Source organism: Lates calcarifer, linkage group LG16_LG22 (genome assembly GCF_001640805.2).
Source record: "Lates calcarifer isolate ASB-BC8 linkage group LG16_LG22, TLL_Latcal_v3, whole genome shotgun sequence".
Taxonomy (NCBI): domain Eukaryota; kingdom Metazoa; phylum Chordata; class Actinopteri; family Centropomidae; genus Lates; species Lates calcarifer.
Window position 1 is genome coordinate 21046592 of NC_066848.1, and position 22864 is coordinate 21069455.

The 22864-nt window shown below is 38.9% G+C and overlaps 1 protein-coding gene across 1 annotated transcript in view; it reads right to left on the reverse strand.

Moving 5' to 3' along the window:
* The window catches only part of LOC108896011 (sodium/potassium/calcium exchanger 3), an 82112-nt gene extending 62085 nt beyond the window's left edge, over positions 1 to 20027 (reverse strand). Inside the window, exon 1 of the mRNA XM_018695033.2 lies at positions 19620 to 20027. Coding sequence (XP_018550549.1) covers positions 19620 to 19800 — 181 coding nt within the window. The 5' untranslated portion in view covers positions 19801 to 20027. The remainder of the gene's footprint in view (positions 1 to 19619) is intronic.
* Between the last annotated feature and the right edge of the window lie 2837 nt (positions 20028 to 22864).

Sequence of the window (22864 nt, forward strand, 5' to 3'; positions counted from 1 at the left end):
ATATATATAAATATGCGTCAGATTCATTTTGCATTCACTTTGTATATGCTTCCTTTGGGCAATGGTTTTAAGAAACACTCAATAAATTTCCATTGTTGTACAGATGATACTCAACTATACTTGTTAATGAAGTCTGATGAAACCAATCAGTTAGCTAAACTTCAAGCATGTCTTAAGGACATACAGACCAGGATGACCAGCAATTTTCTGCTATAAACTCAGACAAAACTGAAGTTATTGTGCTTGGTCCCGAAAACCTCAAAAACACATTTTTCTAATAGTTACACTAGATTACATTGTCCTCTCCTCAAGCTCCACTGTAAGGAATCTTGAGCTATCAGGATCCTCTACTAAATAAATTGACTTGAAGTTGACAAACTAAACCTTAACCATAGTGTGGTCACATCAAAAAAGTTTAATTTTTCAACAGTGAAATGGGGGGTTCAAAAGTGGACCAACAGACAGTTCACATTCCATGAGTCTTATGTTGAGGACCACCTACTTTTTATGGGTAAAAAATGGCTTCCACTTAACAAGACTATATATATAATTTCTAGTGCACCTGTTAGGTCAGTTAATTGGAGACACCCTGGTCTATGCCTCAGTCAGCATATATCCCAATGTTATACTCATGTCTTTGGAACATAATACACAATATCTATGCCATTTGGAAACAAATAGAATGGCTTCTGCCTATTAAACAGTGAGTGAGGAACAGGCTGCAGATAAAGAGACAGTTTCACTCATTATCTTTCCAGTAAGGAGATGAATATCCTCAGCATATTTGACTTCAACAAGGAGGGCTTTTCTAATCTCAACCATAATAAGCTTCTCTCCAACTGTTCCTCACACACGCAAGCACTGAGACACACACACATACAAAGACACAGATGGTTAAATTTCATTCTGAGTCATCTGTGAGTATGATTAATCTGATCTCAGTAATTAAAAACGTAATGGGCTCCTCTGGCCGCGCTAAGTGCAGGTGAATAGTACTGTGATTGTGTTTGCATTGTTAAGGGGAACAAAAAGGCCCTGCAGGCTAATCGCTGCAGGAGAGCTCAATCACACACCGGACTGTGTCATTATCAGCCAACAAGAGCTAGTGAGATTTTCAGAGAGGAAGCACATAGGTTTAAATAAGTACTTTCATTGTTTTTAGTCTTATGGTGCTGGTAAGATATGGACCATAACTATGTTAGGGGGTGAAGAGTTAAGGGCTTATCTTTCTCCAGAGAAAATATTGCATAGATGGCCATAAAACTTTGTGCATATATTAATAATCCTCAGGGCACAAATCACAGTGACTTTGATGACCCCCTAACTTTTCATCTAGTGCCACGAACAGGTCAAAGTTTTCATTTACCCAACGAAGCATGTCAACAGTTTAGTGAATTGTAATTGTCATTCATGGTTCCCAGAGGATGAATCGTAATCCTGGCTTTTCCTACTCCTCCTCCTACTCCTTACTACTGCATGAATCATCATGACATTTGGCACCAACATTCATGTTCTATCAGGTAATAGATATAACTTTGGCGGTCCCTTGATCACCTAAGTTCACATTAAATGGACTGTACTTATATAGCGCTTTTCTAGTCTTTTCAACCACTCAAAGCACTTTACACTACAGATCACATTCACCCCATTCACACACATTTATACAGCACATGTTCTATATATATAATGTGCTTTCTAAACACATTCATGACACACACACATCGGAGGCAATTTGGGGTTCAGTATCTTGCCCAAAGATACTTCGGCATGCAGACTGGAGGAGCTGGGAATTGAACCACCAAACTTCTGATTGGTGGACGACTGCTCTACCTCCTGAGCCACAGCCGCCCCACATTAAAATGTGTTGTTTTTGTTTCTGACCAAACACAAACAAAAAAATAACATGGCAACCATGGTAAACATTATCTGCTCAACATAAGTGTAATATCTTAATGACACAATTGACGTGACATGACGCAAGATTAGCTTGAAGCTTGCTATTCATATGAACAATTTGAAATAGCTGCAAGAGTGGCAGTGAGCTTCTTGTATTGCTAAAATATATTTATTTACCACTAATATTTGTGGTCATTGTAATCCTATCAATATAGTAGTCCTTAAAGTGGTCAGGCATACATGGACTTTGTGGTGGCATTGTTTTCTCAAATAACAAAAATAAATGGGTTATGGCATTTTATGGTGTAATGGACAGATATTCTGGTTCTCTGAGCAATTAACGCTTCAAAAAGGTGTAACCTTTGTGTTGTCTGCATTGAGGTAATTATAGTTCATGTTGTCATTTGTTAAGTGATGCTAGAAGTGTTCCACTCAGAAAAGTCTGACCTATTAAAAAAAAGTGATATCCTCTTGGCTTATTATATTTTTGTTCAAATGTTAGTTTGAACTTGTCTTACATTACAGCTTGAGAACATATAACCTTTATTTTAACTTACTACCACTAAGCTACATTTCTCTGTATAATCATTCTCAGCTGTGAAAACTAATACTTGTGGCCTTGGGGGAAACAGCAGGCGTGCTTCATTTCTAATGTACAGGGAGGGACACCTCTGAATAGAAAGGCAGAATGTAAAGGGCCAATGAGAAATATAGGACGTCTTTGCCAGGCTCATCAATCAAATACTTAATGAGGCGTTTTACAGAGCTTTCCCATATATAGCAGGGGGGGGGCTACAGGTCAACTTGAGACAGCAGTGGGACATGAATTTTAAAAACCTACACAAAAATGCCAAGACTGTCATTGGCTGAGCAACAGAAACAGTGGCTGTTAACTGTGTAATACGTAAGGGTTTAATTGTCTCCAGGTATAATGTGCTTCATCAAAGAAAAATCTAATTATTTCTCAATCTGCATCATTTTGTCATTATTATGTCCATTCTAACAATGGGTCATTCCAACTTTGAGCTCACCATCTCTATTGTAGAGATTTAGGAAATGCAGACTCTGGCATAGAGTTGAAATAATTAGTTAATTAACTGAATAGTCAGTAGACAGAAAGCTAACCACCTGTCACTGCTTCATTGTGTCTCTGTTTTCTTCTCTTGTCTTCCCTTGTGTCTCCTCCTCCCTTGTTTGTCTGTGTATGTGTTCAGGGTGCAGTGCTGTCATCAGACACCTGGCTCATCTCCACACCTGCAACTCATCATCCAATCAACTGCAGAACAAGAACCTTGACTCTCATCTCATCAAAAATAGCTAATCCAAGTGACTCATTTTAGTAAAGTGTTTGAAATGATTTACATAAAACTAAAGGTTATCTGGAAATATGGAAATATTCTGGAGGCTGAAGCTGCTTGTCCCAAAAGCTTATATGTTTGTTATATGCAGGACTCCACATTCACAAAGGAGACAGCCAGTGCAAAGTTAGCATGACCCATACTCAAAATGGCCACAATAAGGTGAGGACCCCAGCTGAAAAATTACAATTAGCTTTCAAAATTCAGTTCATTGTTTTACATGGACAGGGTTTTTGGAGCATTAAATCTAATCCCCATATTATTGGAAATTTTGACAATGGATGACAGCACTGAGCCTTAGACTGAGCCTCATGTCAGTGGTGATTACAGACACACGGTATAACAATGAACCTAATAGATAATGAGGAGGATCAGAAGAATAGAGAAGAGTAACAGTGAAGGAAAGAGGACAGGAGAGGAGAAGTGGAAGGAAGTGAGGAGAACATGAAGGAATAAAGGAAGAGGAGGACAGAAGTAAATACAGACAGTGGGTCTACAGAAACCTATACAATGGTCACACTTCTCCATGGAATGAACCCCTCTCTTCAATGCCTCCTCCTTTCATCTGTCTCTCCTAGAGATCCCAGAATACACATGACTAGTGCTAAAATAGGCTTTGGGCTGGGTGATGAATTAGCCAGGGCGTATTTGGGGAGCAAGGGAGCAATGGAGAAAAAGGGAGAGAAAGATTGGAAAGGGAGAAAGAGAGAGAGGGAGTGAGAGAGATAAAAAAAAAAATAGCTCCTAATGTTTAATCACAGCTAGATCTAATACAGTACATGGCCCACAGACAAACTCGGTGACCCTCACTCAGATTTGCTCATCCATCATAATGGAGCACTGAATGTGTTTATGTGCGCGTGTTCATATAATTTGATTATGAACACGTGAGAACAGGCTCCTGAGGGTGAGAGATAAAGCTGTTGTTAACAGATTGGGGACAATTAGGACACACACACACACACACACACACACCTACAAAATTTCTAATTCTTCAGGTGAGGTTATATGAGGATATTCTGCTTTTCTTGTTTAAATATAACTGTAAAATGCATACATCTGGATTTTGGACTGAACAAAACAAGCACTTTGAAAACACCTTACACTCTCACAACTTGTGAAGAGGCATTTTTCACTATGATTTGACATTTTATAGATGATTAATCAATAATGAAAATGCATACTAGGTATTCCATACCATAATACATAATACTATAATATGCCATACTATAGTATATAATACTATGCTGTAAGTTACTATACAATATTGTTGGGGTCACCTAGGTGTTATTGGCTATCAAATTAGTAAAAAATATTAATATTGAAAATATCAATATGAATTAATTAATCATCATATAAATAAATAGGATTTAGTTTACATTAAATCCACCTCCTGGGTACCAGATAGCCAATTCATTGAATCAGTCTCATAAAATATACAAATTATTAATTTGGAACCTTGATTAATAATTAAGTTAATAACGACAACTGAAATGACCGCATCAATAGTTAGTAAAGTTGAAGGATTTCAAGTTCTGCAGTGTAGAAGTTGGTAATACTCACTTTTGTGCAACATTAAAAAGACCAGCAAACTATTCAGTGTTCAAACATGTTTATTTGAACAAATACTAAATGAAATGACAAAACTCAAACTCTAACCTAGTCTACAAACACTATGTACATGTGTGCAAGTGTGTGTGCGTGTCTGGGAAAACAAAGGCAAGATGGCTGACTTAGATTAGTTCTTTGTCTTAAGGAAAACAAAGGTGTACTGTGTTACAGCTCCTTTTTTTTGGTGAACCCAGCTGGCAGACCTCGTGTCGTACCTGCTGGTGTTTGATCATAACTCCTCTGGTAGGCTCTCGCGTCGCTACCAAAGTTCAGTCCAGTGCAGGCCTATGCTTCAGGAAGTCCTCATGGAGGTCAGACAGCAGAGGTGAGAAGAGCAGAGGAGACTGCTGAATGCTGCCGACAACTCTAGAGGGGAGAGGGGGGCTTCTCCTTTTGTATTGCCAGGTGACATCTCAGAATCTGGCCATGCAGTGACCTATTGCAGCTGGAGGTGGAGGTTTCACACTTAGGTGTGAAAAGCTGAAGGACATGGGAGAGTGAGTTCAATGGCTCTCCTTTGTCTGTAGAACAAAGGGAGCCATTTGGTCTCATCCTCCATTTTGAATGGGATGTGTCCCAACATCGCTATAGTAGTATTCTTTACCATACTATATCATACCATTAATACTAGACCATTTTATGACATACCATACTATACTATATCATCTATCCATCCATTACCTGTACCAGTCTACCACAGAGCTGTCACAAAGAGACAAACACCCACTCAAGCTCACATTCACACCCTGACCTGTATGCCTTTGGACTGCGGGAGGAACATGCAAAACTCCACACAGAAAAAACCCATAACCTTCTTGCTGTGATGCAACAGTGCTAATCACTGCCCCACTGTGCCACCCCACACTATATCATGCTATACTGTACTATAATATGCCATAATACTACACTCATCAAGGACTTTATTAGGAACAACAACAAAATACAAAAACTTGAAGACATTCTGAGAGCAAGGGAGGGTCTCCACAAACCTCACAAACAAACCAGTTCTCTTAGGACTGCAAAACTTCCTGGTCCCATGATCAAGTTAAGGACTTTTCAGCAATTTGAATAAAATGTGTTAACATGATTTACTTGGGACTATACATATTGTATGCACAACACTAACTAAAAAAGAAGAAGAAATTTTGACATAAATAATTATCAGAACGTTGCTGATTGTTATCTGTTGAATGGCTTATTGATGAATGAATTAATTATTTCAGCTCTAGAATAATGATGGTTGTAGTTTCAGTTGATATTGAGCTTGGTGCATACAACAAATCTGCAAACCATAAATTTGCTAGAAACCAGCTGACACACACTTGGACATCCTCAGACTTCCAGGGGCCCCAGGGAAGTTGCTCAATTTTCCCTACTGGTGATCCAGCCTTGACTAAGATATATAAATCATTGTATCGTCCACCATGCTATATTTAGAATACATTAGTATAGCTTCACTTGCAGCCTGAAAGCAGAGAGGTTCTGACTTCTGCTGGATGAGCCAAGTGGCCACTTAATTATCAGCTCAACAGTAAAATGTTTCTATGAAGTGCACACACTTATCAAGTATACACACACACACATGCTTGCATATTTCTGAACTTAGTGTGACATTATTCTCACTGTGCATCTTAAATAATTACCATATCCTCGTTCTGATTTCAAATGCACCAGGCCCTGCATCACAGTGTCTTTACTCCCAGCAGACTGGCATCCCAGCACTACCACATGATCCCACACTGCTCTCCAACATGTAATCCAAAGTCTTCCCCCACAGTTCAAAGTGTCATGCAGTCAATCTACTGATGATGTTACCTACATCAGCTCTGCTGTAGATTCATTATTCATCTCCAGGCATAAATTAAACATTGCCTTCCATGGAATCAACAGGACTCTTTTGATAACCTCATTATTTGTGTGTGTGTGTGTGTGTGTGTCTGAAGTGTGCATTTTTCAAGTGTGAATAAACCTGCCTGTTTAATCTGAAGGACATATGATATTGTGTGTGTACTGTTATGATTCAAAAAGCCAGAAACTAAAAAAGCCGAGTGTTACTTCAGTATACCTAGCTAATACCACTAAAAATCCCTTTTTGGTGTGAACTGAAACCTCTCAGCATCGTGGTGAAATGGAAGAACGTATATAGTATAAGCTCTAGCAACTTGTCATTATAAACAATTTGAAGCTGCATTGTATTAACATTTTTAAACAAATGATCAAATGACTGTGTAAAAGGAAAGTGCTTACTCAGAGATGAACTGTATCAGGCAATACAAGCTGTGACATCAGATGAAAATTGGATCCAATCTCTTTGCATTACACATACAAGATACAACAATATTAATTGTGTTTAATAAAATTGAAATGATACATTTCCATGAAGGTACACTCTGCCACTCTGGCCCGTTTTTTTCTTCAGGACTTTAAAATTAAAGCAGCAAACAATTCAAATCACCATATTAGTCACTGCAGTATAAATGTAGAATCGATATAAAGATGGATTATATCCCACAGGAGCAATTTCTTGTTTTAGTGAGACCAGTCACACATCTGTGAGTGCTGTGAGTGAATGTGTTTGTGTCTGTGTTTTCTGGGGCCTCCTGCAGTGTTAATGTCTGGTATTCAGTGACAAAAGCGTGGACCTCACCCACACGTTCATACAATGGGAGAATAGAAGCTTTGAGTGACTCACACCTGCAGCTCATTGGTCTGCTCAAGGTACATTTCTAAAGCAGAACAGGAAAAAGAGAAAGTGCTGACATCTCATCCAACCCACAATGACATTTGCAGCCTCTCCAGACCCTGAAGACCCCCCCCCCCCCCCCCAAGGGTTGATCAGTGGGATCCGCATCACCATACAGTGGTAAATGGTAACTGCTTTCACTGTATTTGTCAAGATATTGAGATAAATCACAGTGTAGTGAAGTATATGTCCCCATCTAGTCCCCCTTTAACAATGTGGCCCATATACTGTCCACCTGGTCTATATTCAAATACATCTGATGCAACTCCGACATAGACCATGCACAGGCAGGGACCAGCGTTACACCAGTTCTGCTGTACAATGCCCACATGCAGTAACTACAGTTAGAACGTAGCTTGAATTTTAAAGGATAAATCTGGTATTTTTGAGCATGTGTTTGGGCCCCTGTTTTCCCATGGTTTGGGGTACCCAGCCACTGACAGGCTCAGATATGTGACATTATAGATAGGATTCCTATATAATGTTTTCAAACAAAAAGCAATGTGGGTAACATTTATATAGGAGGCTTCTCATTGATACTCAGAGCTGGCTGGTTAAAATGGCCAATGCTCCTGGTAGCAGATTACATTTTTTTTATTTTTATTATCTACTTGCAGATGGGAAAATCTGAAAGTAATTTGATTTGATAAGAATGCTGATCAGATAAGCTTATTCAATATCTGATTTAGATTTGATAAAAAGCTATTGAATCTCAGCTTTATCCAGAACCTTTTTAAAATCTGGTCAAGGCTCCAATTTTTTCAAACATAAAAAATAAATATGTCCAGCTAAATTTGACTGAGATGTGTACAAAGTAATGCAGGGAAACATATAGAACATATAACCATCACAAACATGACATGTTGGGTTTTCAATATTACACTCAATGTAAGCATCATTTAGAACTGCTGGATTGAAACCTGCATAAAGCAGAATAGAGATTTGACATTGACATTTTACTTCCTATTGTAAAATGTCTGCTTTCATAACTGACAGTAAACACCTTGCCATGTTTTATTTCCCATCCATGAGCACTCTAATCTATCTGCATGTCTAATTTTCATGTGTTTACAGGTTGAATCTGGATATGAAAGATGACTGTATACAGCAGATCTGAAATGTGAACTGGAGGCGTATTTGGTGTTAATGTGTCTCTGACCACTTCTAGAGGTAATTTAGAAGATAGGATCCCCACTGTTTCTTTGGTGCAGCACCACCTGAATTTCATGCAATCCCTGGAAACTCCTCAACAATCCTACTTCAAAGCACTGGCACAAAGGACTGAATCAGGGTGCACCATTTTGGAGTGACTTCATATTTTCCACAGATTTAAAGACACTTTTATAGCAGAGTTGGCATTGTGTGTGGTACACCTGTATAGTATAGTAGAATGTCTGTCTCTCATAGTGGCACATTTCTCAATAGTTACTTTTCCCATAATGATGCTCTCTCACTATTGGTCTAAGGAAACACATCATTTAGCAGATCCTTTTATCCCGACTATGTCACAGCAGCTTGAGCACCTACATCAAATCTCCCCAGGGACACACCACATGATGTTTGGACTTAAATAGAGACTCCACTTCCCAACTTATTCTTTCTACATGAATGAACAGAATTGCCACGTTTCTGTTAAGACAATAACAGAAAATTCATGATTCAAAACTGACAAAAAGTGAGTCAGTTGATCAATGTTTTTGGGTAAACTGCCAATTTAAGTGCTGAAGTCATTTAATAATTACAGGAATGGAGCTCATTGATCACATGATTAAAAACATTTGCATCAGGGTCATAAGAGTCCGTAATGTTGGTGTATTTATAATCATTATTTTATATAGGATCAAAAATCAGAGGTTCAGGCTCTCATCTACATAATTTCCCTTTATTGTTTTGATGGTTCGGAGTCATTCATGTGTTGATAGCTTAATAGTGATAGGTGGTGGGTGCAGCGGTAGCCTAACGGGGCTTACTGAACCTCTCCTTGTGCATGACTCTCACTCCTAAGGCATTGGGAGGCAGGTTGGACAATAAGTTTGTCATAGCTCAGAAATGCAATGTCGCCTTGCAGTTATTATTGTCAAAAAGTTTTTATAGTTTTGTTCCTGCTGCTCCAGTAATGTTTGTCTAAACCTTTAGGTCAGTAAAAACAAGCAATTTTGAAGACATTACTTTGGGCTCTGGGAAATTGTGACAGCCACATTTTAATATTTTCAGACATTTTGTTCTCCAAATGATAAATTGAGAATGTAAGCAGCAGATTAAGAGATAATAAAAATTATCATTACGTTCATAATTGTCAACAGTTTACTTGATGAAGTTTTAAATGTGTGACACATAATCTTCTCAGTCTGTTTAAATTGCCATCTCCAGCCATTCAGAACTATAGCTGCATAGTAGGGATGTCCATGGATAATCAATTTGTCGATTAATCAACACGGTAAACACAGTCAATATCTATTTTTATAAGCTGACTAATTTTTAATCGGGTGGAGATGGGAAGAGATTAATTTTTTTACTTCATAGACAGGCAGAACTTATGATTATGGTACTTCTGACCAGTGCTACATCTCTGCTGCATTTTGCTCTGTGTGCTGCAAGCAAAAGACTGGGACTGTGATTGAATAGTCAAAATAATCTCCTTTCCTAACCACTTTTCCTTGACCTCGATGGAAAACGTCATGAGGTCAGGGAAAGATGTGGTCAAGGACAAACTCAGTGCTGTAGGCTACAATTCAATAAGGTTTCCTGTCCAACACTAATAATATAATAACAATGAAACTAATTTATAAGTTGAGAAAGTTGAGCCATTAAAATAACTGTGTGCCAAAACTCTAATGTGACAGCAAACGACAGGAACAAACAAATAGCTTTGGTGACTTAAATGATTTCAGACAATATGCAGCTACAGCTCTGAAAAAGAATCTGATGGAAGCCAAGAAAGTAGCAATAACAACTGATGCACAGCCAGCTCTTACAACATATTCTCTCTGACAACATATTATTATTTTGGTTTGAGTGGAAGGCACGTGTTAACGATGACATCATTACTAATCAACTAATCCACTTAAATTGTCTTGATTAATTGACTTCAAGAAGTAATTAAAATGCCCATCACTACTGCATATATTCACATGTGTGAGAGAGTGTGTATTTTTGTCCACCATTCAGTCAGAGAAGAGGACAATATGATTCCCAGAAACCTAACCCCAAGACAGGCCTCATTAGGTGCTCAGCTTGTTACAATAACACAAAGCCATCTATCAAAACCTGGACTGTCACAAATCCTACAAAAAGCAGATCCTGTAATGAAGTGCTACATGACCACTGAATCAAGAGGAGTGTACAGCAGAGAACAGGCATGACAAAAGAGAGAAGGAGAGAGAAAGATGGGAGAATGAAGTAGCACTAATAAAAAGCAAATGAGAGGAAAAGAGAGAGAAAAATCCATATATTGCAGTCCCTGATGAACACCAGCAGGCCATTTCCTCCTCACATTCTTACTGTTTCACTCATCACAGACGCTACTGTACTCTCTTCATTTCACAGCAGTCTGTTGCACAGTCCACATTTTCCTGTAGAATGAGAAATGTTAACACTCTAAAAAGGCTTTGTGTGTTTGTGAGGGGATAACCCTGATGTGCATGTATTAAATTGTGCACAAGCGCAGATGAAGGTCAGTTCATCCATGCTTAGCACAGTCACTCACAGCAAAGTGGAGAGGTTAATCTCTGTGTACCTGACATGTTTCCCTGTCCACAGTTCACATAGATGCAGTATTTATTTCTTTTGTAAAGATATTTACATTTTTTGTCAATCTGGCTCCAGGTGTACTTCAGGTTAGAAAAATCTTAAAGCTTAAGTTATTAATATTTTCATATTAACCACTAATTAATGACTATGCATAATGTTGAAGCTGTCGGATGTAGTCCATCCATCCATCCATCCATCCATCGATTATCTATACCATTTATCTGTTAAGGGTCGCGGAGGGGCTGGAGCCTATCCCATCTAACGTTCACACTCACATTCACACCTACTGGCAACTTAGACTCACCAGTTAACCTAACATGCGTGTCTTTGGACTGTTGTCGGATGTAGTGACAAAGACACGCACTTCCCAGTATCCAATATGATGGTTGCTGGATCAAAAATATCAAGCAGTAATTGAAAACAGATAAATCTGCACACAGCTCCCAGTAAAGAATTTTATTTGCTGTTGTAATGTTTCGAGCACAAGTCTCTTCCTCAGACTACTGATTAATAGTCACCATTTTAAATACTCATAAACACACATATTACACCTGTTACAAATAGTAATAAAAAGTATCATACCATATTACATATCATATTAATATGAATATAAGGTACATAAAGAGAATTACAGTATATCAGTATACAAATCTGTACTCCTAATAGCTCCTGTACTCTCCTGTGCTCCATATAGGACTCATCATCATATAGGACTCAGGCTGAATAGCCACCATATATACTATTAGCAGCACCTCTGTCTATTTATCTTTCATCATAGGGAAAGACAATGTAAATGTAACACCATACAGATGAATGTTCAAAAAATGAACGACATTTAAAGCAACTGTGTTACTGTTAGAGACATACAGGGTATTCAATCACAAAAAAGATCTGATGTTTTTGTAGTGACTAACCCACAGAGAATCATCACTCAACTGCAGCTCTGAGAAGCATTTTAGCATCTTTAAGCTCATGGTTTTGGCTTTACAACCCTCTGCTGTTTTTTTTTAAGTCTCACTGCTCTCCAGCTCTTTACACACTGAAAGCACTTTTTTCATGTGATTAATTCACAGAGCAGTATATTTTGTTTCAAACTCTTGTTTTTGTTGTTTGTACTTTAACACAGAACACAAATATTATGCAGCGAAAAAGTGTTGTAATTGTTTTTGGAAGGAAGTCAATCACATAGACTGGCAGAGGCTGTTCTAGGTCAATAAGATCCCAGTAGTTGGTCCTCTGCCTCCTCAGACCTCACACTGTCCCAAATGTCCCAAAATATAGTTGTGTATATTTGCAGGTGAATATGTCACATTTATGCATTGGTTATTTGCATTGCACTGTGCATGTAAAGACCTTCAGACTCAGTTTTCAGCAAAAAGTGAAAAACACATTGTACACTAGTTGTCTAGCAGCAAACAGCAGACAGACAAATTAAGTGACAAGCTAGTGTTGCATTTAGCATCTAAAAAACAGATAGAGAGCTAGAATGCGAGTGAGTATTGGACAAAAACACAACACTAAATGATTGGTAATGTGTCTGTGTCTGCAGGATAGGAAAATAGTACAACACACTAGCCATCTCTACTATAAAAAGCGATGATATGTCTGTATGTTCTTCACAGCTTGTTCTGCTGCCCCAAGCGGCCAAAAATTGATGCAAGAGAAATACAAATGATCATTTGTCTTATTATGAGAAGAAATACTTTTCAAGGAACTGAATGTCTTCTGTCTGCTATCAGACAGCTCCTCATTTAGATCAATTTTTGCCAGTTTTAGACTATTTTATATTGTATATACTAGCTAACAAGCTAATGAAAATAATATTAACATGCTGACATTTAGCAGGTATACAGATATAGATATATATAGATGTAGATATAGATATAGGTAATTAACTTTGTAATTAACAAAATACAGCTGAGGCCGATACTGCTCAGTGAAAAAATAGGAGGGATCACCAAAGTTACTACAATATATCCTTTGGGGAATGTGTGTACATACAATAGTTATAGTGGCAATGGTGGATCAACCAACCAACACTGCACTGCTAGAGCCCCTGTGCTAGTTTGGACAAAAAGTTTCTAGGAAAACATGATTACATTTCTGAAATAATCTCTTTCTACTGCTGAAACTTGAAATGTAATTTAATGTGCAGCCTTTGACATGTCTACAAGGACCACTTCAATGGTAACAGCCATTTTATAGGGATGTACTGATATATCAGCCGAATACTGGTACTAGCCCATATTCACCTTGTTGGCTGCCATCAGCCTATCAGCAAATGAGATGAAACTCAGCAATGGCAGCAGCCACTGTTTATGTGTTGTGTCACATTAGTTTTGCACCAACTAAATGTGTTGCTTATTTGCAGGCTGACTTGGCTGACTTTGTCCAGAATTTCACAACTGGTGCATCCCTACCATTTCACTGCTGTATCTGTATCCACCAGGACAACCGATACTTTATTTATCCATTGTTGGTTACACAGACAAAGATGTCTCGACCCTCAACTGTATTATACTGTGGTAGAAAATGACTAAAACTAAGGGACTGGAAAGACCATCAGTACCAAACATCAGGCATCATAACAGAAGTTGAATCAAAAATTGGTATTGACAACTGCCCTATTCAGAAAGAAAATATCTACATGTAAATTTCTTTTACATAGGTTGAGCTGCATCATGTGTGCTTGCACAAACACACCAGGTCACTGTAATTAACTCAGAAACAAAGATACAGAGATGGGATGTTGATGCAAAACAGCAAATAAATAAGTCAACAAACAGGCGAGCTGTGCTTGAGCAAATTCTGTGGACAGGTTTTTGAAGGCTGTGTGCTGATGATACAGCACAGAGTGAGCACGGGAGAAAAAAAGGAGGAGAAAAGAAAACCGTAGCTGCTGCACGACTGGGGCACTATGAAGGGCAAAAGGGTTAGGGCTACAGGGGGATACACTGAAATGATAGCTGAGTGCCACCAAAATGGAAGGAGAGAGGGACAAGATGAGAGCATATGACTGCTAGATGAAGGGGATGACTGACAGAGAGTACGACAGACAGAGAAGTGGATGGATAGAAAAGGGACAGAGGGGTTGTTTGTGTCTGCTTCAGACTGAGGGAGTATTGCTCTCTGTTCACACAGGCTGACCCAGATGCAGCTGAATTAGACACAGTCCTGTGTGCAGAGGTGTTTGCATTTGTGGATGTGTGTTTTGGATGAGAGTGTAGGTACGAAAGCAACAAAGCTTGAGGTAGAGAAAGAGAGTGAGTAACGGGAGATATCTCTGTTTTTAAATTATTGCTTGTTCACACATCCAGCAGACATTAGCGTTGTTTTAGAGTTGTTGTTGTTTCTTGCCAGCTGACAAAGTAATAGCACTGTTTAAGTCCAACATTTACCATTTTCTAGTTCTTTGTTTTGACAGCAAATCTTATGTATAGCATTATTGTACAAAACATGAGGAGGCCAGTGGTACTGCAAACAGAGCAGAGTAGATGTATGTTTGTGACAAGCACCAAATGTTTCTATGGTAAGTAACTACAAGAAATGTAATATGTAATATTTTTGGAACTAACGTTTTAAAACCTCCTCTTATCAACATTTATATTGATAATCAAACAACTGTGTGAAGAGCGTCACTTGTAACATCCCATGGTGGCAGATAATGAAAAAATCAATGAATGCAGCTTAAATGTGTCTGCTTAGCATAACCTCTGAGAAAGAGGGAAATGCAACTTTAAACTTCTCAAAATAACAATGACTGGTTCAACCACATCAACACGCATAAAAATTTGCTGATTTCACTGTGAACATAGAGAACGTAACACCCTACATATCACTTCCTGTTAACATCCTCAAACATTAAAAGCACACACCCATGGACCTTGCTATCCTGACCTGTGCCTCACATACACAGGTTGCACACAGTAAATATTGTTTTGCTGTCTCGGACATTCAATGGAGCAAAAACAAAATATTCCTCTGGTGGCACAGCTTACCTCCACAGCTCTGTCAACATTCTCTCAAGGCTAACTAGCTAATTAATGAACTTGTCACTCACACATTAAAGGTACCGCCCAGGGTGGAGCAGCAGTCCGTTTGAGAGAAATGTCAGAATCTGCCTGTTGGCACCACACATAGAGGATGAAAAAATTAAGAGAGAGTAACAAAGCTCTTAATCTTCCACTGAGGGAACTGAACAAATTCAAGATACTAAGTTTCCCGTAACACTGCTGTCTGACAGCTGCCCAGTTAATGAATTTTTGCTTGAATTTAGCTAGTGTTTTTTACTCTGGGTCTTCTTCTTCTATGAGATATTCCTGTGTGTGTGGATTTGATTGATCGATGGATGTTTATAACAGACAGCTTGGGTGATAATTTTAATGTTTGCCTTCATTTTTTCTTCTAAATGCATTTGGCAGACCCAGGGTTTGGTTTGAAGAGCTTGTGTTTCTTCCCTCATAGTACATTGTTATTTTAACCTGCAGGAATGATGCCAAAAATAAAACTCACACTGTAATAACCCAAACTGTCTTTTAATTTCATGTGCTTCAACTTTGCTGCACTCACCAAAAAGCCAGCCACACACCTTACAGCCAAATAAATGATTAGTTAGGACTCTTTAAGAAAAAGCCCTCACACAGAAATCTGAGGTAGAGAGAAAGACAACTTAAATGAAGAGTCTAGATTGCTTACTACTTTAAACCTGACCTCTCTCCCTCATACCTCTTCATCTCCACTTGCTCCGATTCATAGCCACCTTTACTCCCATCATCACTCCCATCATCTTTACTATCCTTTCGCCTGCCTTCCCCAACTCCATCTCCTGCTCTTCATCTCACTTTTGTCTTCACTTCTTCCCTTCTCCTGCTTCCATCACTGCCACTACTGTCCTCACTTGCTCCCACTTTTCCTTTTCATATCACCTCCTCCCTCCTCCCCCTCTTTTCCCTCCACTCATCTCTTTTCCTTTTTGTCTAATTCAGCTCTGAGTCCTGAGGCTTCGTCATCGTAAAGTGCTCCATCTGTGCTCCTCTGCACTCCCCTCCTGCGTGCAAAGAGAAGGGGACCCATCGACGAGAGCTTTAAGTTATGCAATGAGATCAACTGGAGACTAATGCTGTATACCAGATATACTGAGCAGCCATTAGTGGCTTCTCTATAGCATGAGCATTTGTCTGGCTGGTACACATGTCTTTTAGGTTTGTCACAGATGATGGAGGACTTTGGCTTCAGTAGCACAGCTCAATGATATTAAAACCTACAGATAATTGCAGCAGTAACATTACTCATATGGGTAATCCTCCTTGCTATAGTGCTTTTGTCCTGGGTCTGGCTTTGACCTTGTATTTTCAGGTGGTGAGATGTAGATGGATGGATGGATGATGTTAAAAGGATGGTGGAGGAAACAGGGACAGATGGAGGACAAAGGGAGATGAGGAGAAGTGTGTGCACATTCACGTGTCGGTCCACAGAGTTGCCAGGGAGAGCAAAGACATGGGGTAATGCACACACCTTAACATGTGTGTGTTCAAGACCTTGAAAACCTCCCTGAAAACACTGTCAATTAGCACCAAACTCAGAATATGTTTCTCCATCAGGGGAAGTCAGCATCAGGAGATCAGTCTAATGTTTGTGCTCAAACTATTTGTCCATTCAGAGGCTCAGGTACTACACTTGGTTAGCCATTTCTTGTAGGATTGATGGTTTAGTTCTGGTTTAGTACTTCTCCTATCCAAATGTCCACATGTCCTTGAGCGAGACACAGAACCCAAACTGCTGTAATGTAATGTAATGCATATCTTTGGGTTTGGGACTGTTCGTTGGTCAATAAAAGCAATCTGAAGACATCATCCAACCTAAACTAAACTAAAATGATTACTCAGTCATTTCACAGAAAATGTAATTTTTCAAGCAAAAAAGGATTTGCTGCTTTTCTCTGTTATATATAAAAACTTTGAGCTTTGGATGAACGGCCAGACAAAACAGGGAATTAAAGAATCCCACCTTGAGCCCTGGAGCGCCACTTAAATCAACGTTCAATGCAAAACGTTAATATATTTTCCATCTTAACTGTATTACTGACAAATGCTTTAGTTATAAGTAGACAATTTACATGAATAACAATGTATTGTTTTATTTTAAAGGAAAAAATTATAATCTATATGAATGATTTAAGTTGCCTTTAAATATGGGAGAAAATGAAGTATTCCTACTCATTTTTGTGATCACACTGGGCCATAAAAATGTAATCACAAAATATCACTGGTTAAATAAGACTTACAGTGAAGGGTTTAAACTATAATTTGCTCATCTTCCCAAAGTCAGAGTGAAAAGCACTAACCAACTGTAGTGATGGGTATTGTTAGGATTTTATCTTTATCCATCCAGACCCTCATCAGTCAGTCTCATACTGGTACTGGTTCTTTTTCATAACTAAAAAACTGTTTTTTAAAATCATTTTTAAAAGGATAAATTCAGAATAGGACTAGAACTAGTTTATATTTTAAATACAACTGAAAACTGTTTCGAAAGCAGCAACAGTAATGTTCACAACTGCAAAGTCACTATAAACTCGATATCACTGTAAAGACATCTAAAATGTCAGTAAAATAAATAATATTTCTGACATCAGAATACTTAGTGAAGTTTAGAACACCTGTAGAACACAGGCATCAGTCAGTATCAGTTCTTCCTCCTGTCCAAAATGTGACTAAATGGTTGCAGTCTGGACTCCTGTAGGTGACAAATTAACCTGACTGAACAAGTCAGGGCTCCAGTAGCATTTTGCGATCATTTTCGGAGCCAGTGCAACCTGCAAATATGCCCCCCATTCTCAAGTCCTATACATTGGAAGAATTTTTCTCAATCACCATTCAATCAGCCCTTTTTTCCTGAAATAACAATAATAGCCACATGTGCATTATGAAGAACATTATTTGTCTCACAAAGCTTGCATGCCCTAGAAATGGAAAAGAAGTAGGAAATCATCTAAATTAAAACATCTCATTGTGCATCTAGACTTGGAATATTTCATGCATGTTTTCATGAAGTGAAATGTGCCACTGCTGAAAATGTCTTGCTTTCTCTGCCACATATTTGAGACACCTAGCATTCTTGTGATGCCTCTGTGATCATTTCACATTCTGGTTTTGGATCAGAGTTGTTCATATTAAGTAACATTAACAGGGCAGTTGACTTTACCATTAATAAGACCTACTGGCCAAAAGATACCAAAACACTGGCTGAGCTCAGAGCTGGCAGTGATATAAAGCTGTTCAATAGTCTGTATCAACAAGTAAAGAAGGAAAGATTGATACTATTGATTGTGATAAGCTGATTCCCCATAAGCCAGTCAATATGAAAACCTGTGTTAGCAGTGATAAGCTGGTTCATGTGTATTTTCTGTTAAAGAATGCCGCCCACAAGCTTGTCATTAAGTCAGTGTCATCTGTTCTCTCTATCTGCTGCACATCAACACTCCATATCCAGCTTATCACTGTCCTCTGCCCACTGTAACTAACTGGAAATTATTGGAAAAAAAGTAGATTTCTGTTAAGTAATTCAAGCATCACAGAACAGCATAGTCATGGCACTACCATTTCCAGGGGATTATTAGTTACAGATGTTGAGCCACAAGCAGGCATGTTGTTGTTGTTGTTTAGTTCTTTACTGTGATTGTAAATGTGTGCTGATACACTTAAGTTGTATCCTAACAAAAGTTCACTCAGATATTTCCTAATCCTAATGGGATATATATTGTGTTTTAGCTTTGACAGCCTGTTCAGGGGTAGGTTTACAGATATAGTAGCCTACTGTACAATCTATACAGTAAACTATTGCCTCTCAGTTACATATGGTTTCCATCTATGTTATTGCATACAGACTTGGAAAGTGTCTGTATTGTTCTTTAGTAAGAACTGACCTTACTGTATTTAGATTCAGTGTTTAGATGATATTATCTCTGATGGTAACATTCATTGTCTGTACTGTTTCTGTATATTTTCCTCTCTAACATCCGTCACAGCAGAACAATGAAGGCTGATATAGTTCTGTACATTTTAAATGCAACAAAATGCATAAAAAGCACAATACCCATACCGGTGTGTTTCTCTAACAGCCCTTTTGCCTCCAAACAGCCTGTTGTTCCTGCCTGCCACAAACTCCACATTAACGCTGTCTTCTTCCCAGAATAAACGTGTTATTCATGTTGACTAGCAGTAAGAATAAAACTAAAGACAGGCGTTTAAACTGCCCCTCACCTGCTTTCTGTGCCACACACTGGATCCCTACGACGAGCCCTAGCAGTACCCCCGCAAAGCACATCTGGACGGCGAACAACTCCTTTCGCTTTCTCCGTCTGGCTTTGCTCCTCCGCCGGTTAAGCATCACTCCTCCACCGACGACCGTGTCCGGCATCCCGTCAACCACCACGCGGGCCATGGCGCTCCTCTCGCGGCGAGTCTTCTGATGGAACACCCGGTGGTGGTGCAAAGGTACGCGAAACTGAGGCGAAGAGGGAGAGATGTGCTGTGTGGACACTGAACTTACTCGACGAGAGAAGGCACGTCTGGCTGTCCATGGGTTTGTAAAGGTAACCAGAGTATTAGGAATGAAACGTCCGGCCTCAAATTTCAAAATAAGACTACCATCGATTAACGCTTGTAAACTTTGGGGTAGCTATAGCCATCACAAAGATTATAGGATTATGACTGATGTCCAAGACATCTAGTGGCCTATACGTAATAAAGCAAGTATATGATTTTATTAATGGTTGATATAGGCATATTAGAGTTTCATAACACATCTCCACATTTCTTATCTAAAGAGAAAATGTGACTATTTGCTGCCTAAAATATATTATTGGACTGCAGTAAAAGTCCATACGCAACAAACACCCAATGGGCCCATAATAAGAATCACAGTGTTAGTGATGAAACCAAAATATTTTAAATCTGTAAAGGGTTTGGTTATGTTTGGACTGAGTCCTGCATATCACACTGTGAAAGCCTATTCCTCTCTGGCTGACATGATGTAAAAATAAAGACATGGGTGATATACGCATCTATAAGAAATGTAGACCTACATTTAAATCCCAGAGTAAATTGTATGCTTTTAATTTTTAGCGATTTCCGGTTTTAGTTAACTCGAGGGTTTTGACGCAGATTGAGGAGGTGACGGTGAGAAGCGCTTCTACCGTTTTTTTCCCCTCCATGGTTGGAGTCAGAGGGCGGCTTCCGGGCTAAGAGACCCGGGACAAAAGTGTAGTTTCTCGGCGTGGAATTTCAAGCAGAGCACGGTGTTGCTTCGGAGCTTGGGGTGTTAAAGGGAGAAACATGAGGGTGTGTGCGTGTGTGTGTGTATGTGTGTGTGTGTGTGTAAAATAGGGAAATCGTGTACATAAAATTCCATTTTATTTTACTATAATCCCTACTTAAAATCAGTTTTTCAAATTTTATACTGCTCACACAAAACAAAAAAGACATCTAAAATATTCCCACTAAAGGGTTTACAGTGACATTTATTCATTTGTGGTGTTTTTTCCCCCTAACTTATCACAATGATAATAATAGTAATGGCTATACAACTACACAGCTACAACTAATAATGGTACAACTGCATACCTCTAAAATGGGGCTCTATGTATTCTCATATTTGAAGGTTCTTGCTGAGGTGTGTAGTGATGTCATTGCAGGGACGACTGAAACTGGAGACCCATAATGCCATGTGAGAGATAGAAAGCAGTATGGCATTAGTGAATGAGCACCCAGATTACACCTACAGCCTCTTGGCTCGTGCTTATGTATGCACACATACACACACTTCCTTCATGACGGATTGGGTATAATCCTCATCCTGAGCAAGAGAGCCGTGATTGGAGACAATGACAATGACATATCGAGCGCACTGGATTAGGAGGCAGAGAGGGATTTTTACCCTTCGTCCTTTGAGTAAAAACAAGAGTTACATGTTGTTTTTTTACCTCAACTCTTTACAAATGCCATGTCACAGTCTGTGTAAATATATTGTATGTTATATGAGAACGAACCTCATCTGAATTATTGCTAGTTTGACATGACATAAAACATAAAGGACCAGATCAGGGGTTTGTTTTATCTGATTTTCTGATTATCTGAGATGTGTGATAGAGGAGGAGAATGAGTTTCAGTGGCTGCCATGAGACTTCAATACTCATGAATTTTTGTCCTCCTATTGCAAAATCTATGGTGACATTAGACCTAAAGCATGGTTTATACTTCTGTGTAGGATCAACGCAGATGGGAGGTTGAGTTTTCTGTGCTCATCCAGTCACAGAGAGACATATACGAGCCAACCAAGCAGACCACTCACAGCCGTTATGGTCTGCATTGCCGCGACATGCAGTCTAGGGAGGTGCACGTCAGGCTATGGCATAGAGTGCGTGGATAGGTCAATTCAACACAGAAATATAAATAAAGCATAAGAGGTCTAAGTGCTGCAGAAAGAGTACCTTTTCAAGTGTAAAACTATTTGATGAAACAGTGGATACACATACATTGCTGAAAGATGTCCTGAAGGGAAATCGACAGTGTGCTGATTATTAATAACTTTTCCTTACATGCATTCAAATGTTTGAAGTTTTATGAAAGCCTGTAGGAGTAACAATCATATTGTACATTTTATCTGCATGCACAACGCAGGTGTTTGCATGCAGATAAAATGTGAAGATAGATTGCTTTTTTTCCTGTAAAAAAATGCTATCCATAGAAGTTGTTGTCAGCAATTTCAGGATAGGATAGATCTCATCTCTGCAGTGTGCACAGTAAGAGGTTGTCTGGGCCCAGCCAAGAGTACAGCCATGGATCAAACCCCCTGTTATACCTGCCTGCCAGTTCAGTTATTTATTTATTGATTTATTTATATATTGGAGGATGTCACTGAGTCCACTCTGGATGAAGACAACAGAGAGTTTTAGGCTTCATATGGACATGGGTGTGCTGAAAACATATTTCTGGATCTCTAAAACAACAAGGAAAAACAAGTGTTAGCAGTGGAGGGTGTTTTGACTGGAACTGCAGCGACTGTACTGCTGGATGACACAATCTTCTCTGTGCCAAGCCTGCACTGACACATACATCAGTTATCTTTACAAACCAACTTAGTTACCTCAACAAATGTTATACTGTATTTGGCCCGCTCTGAATACAAAATGGTGTCAGCAAAGAACAGTGCAATAGTGGCTGTCTCACTTCTATGATGCCATTCCGCTTGCAGGGACTGCATGCACTGCACTCTGTCTTAATGTGATTTTCCACCTCAGAGCGATAGAGACTCTGACAGCCCTATTCTTTGTTTTCTTGACCATAAGGCATCAATTTTGAAAGTAACTGTAAATTTCTGCCACATAGGTGGCCAAGTGTGAAAAAATGTTCTTCTCTCCAGTGTTAAAACACAATAATAATTAAATCTGACTATCAGGCTAATTACAGATAGTATATTTTGTGTTGCTGCTGACCATTCTCTTAAA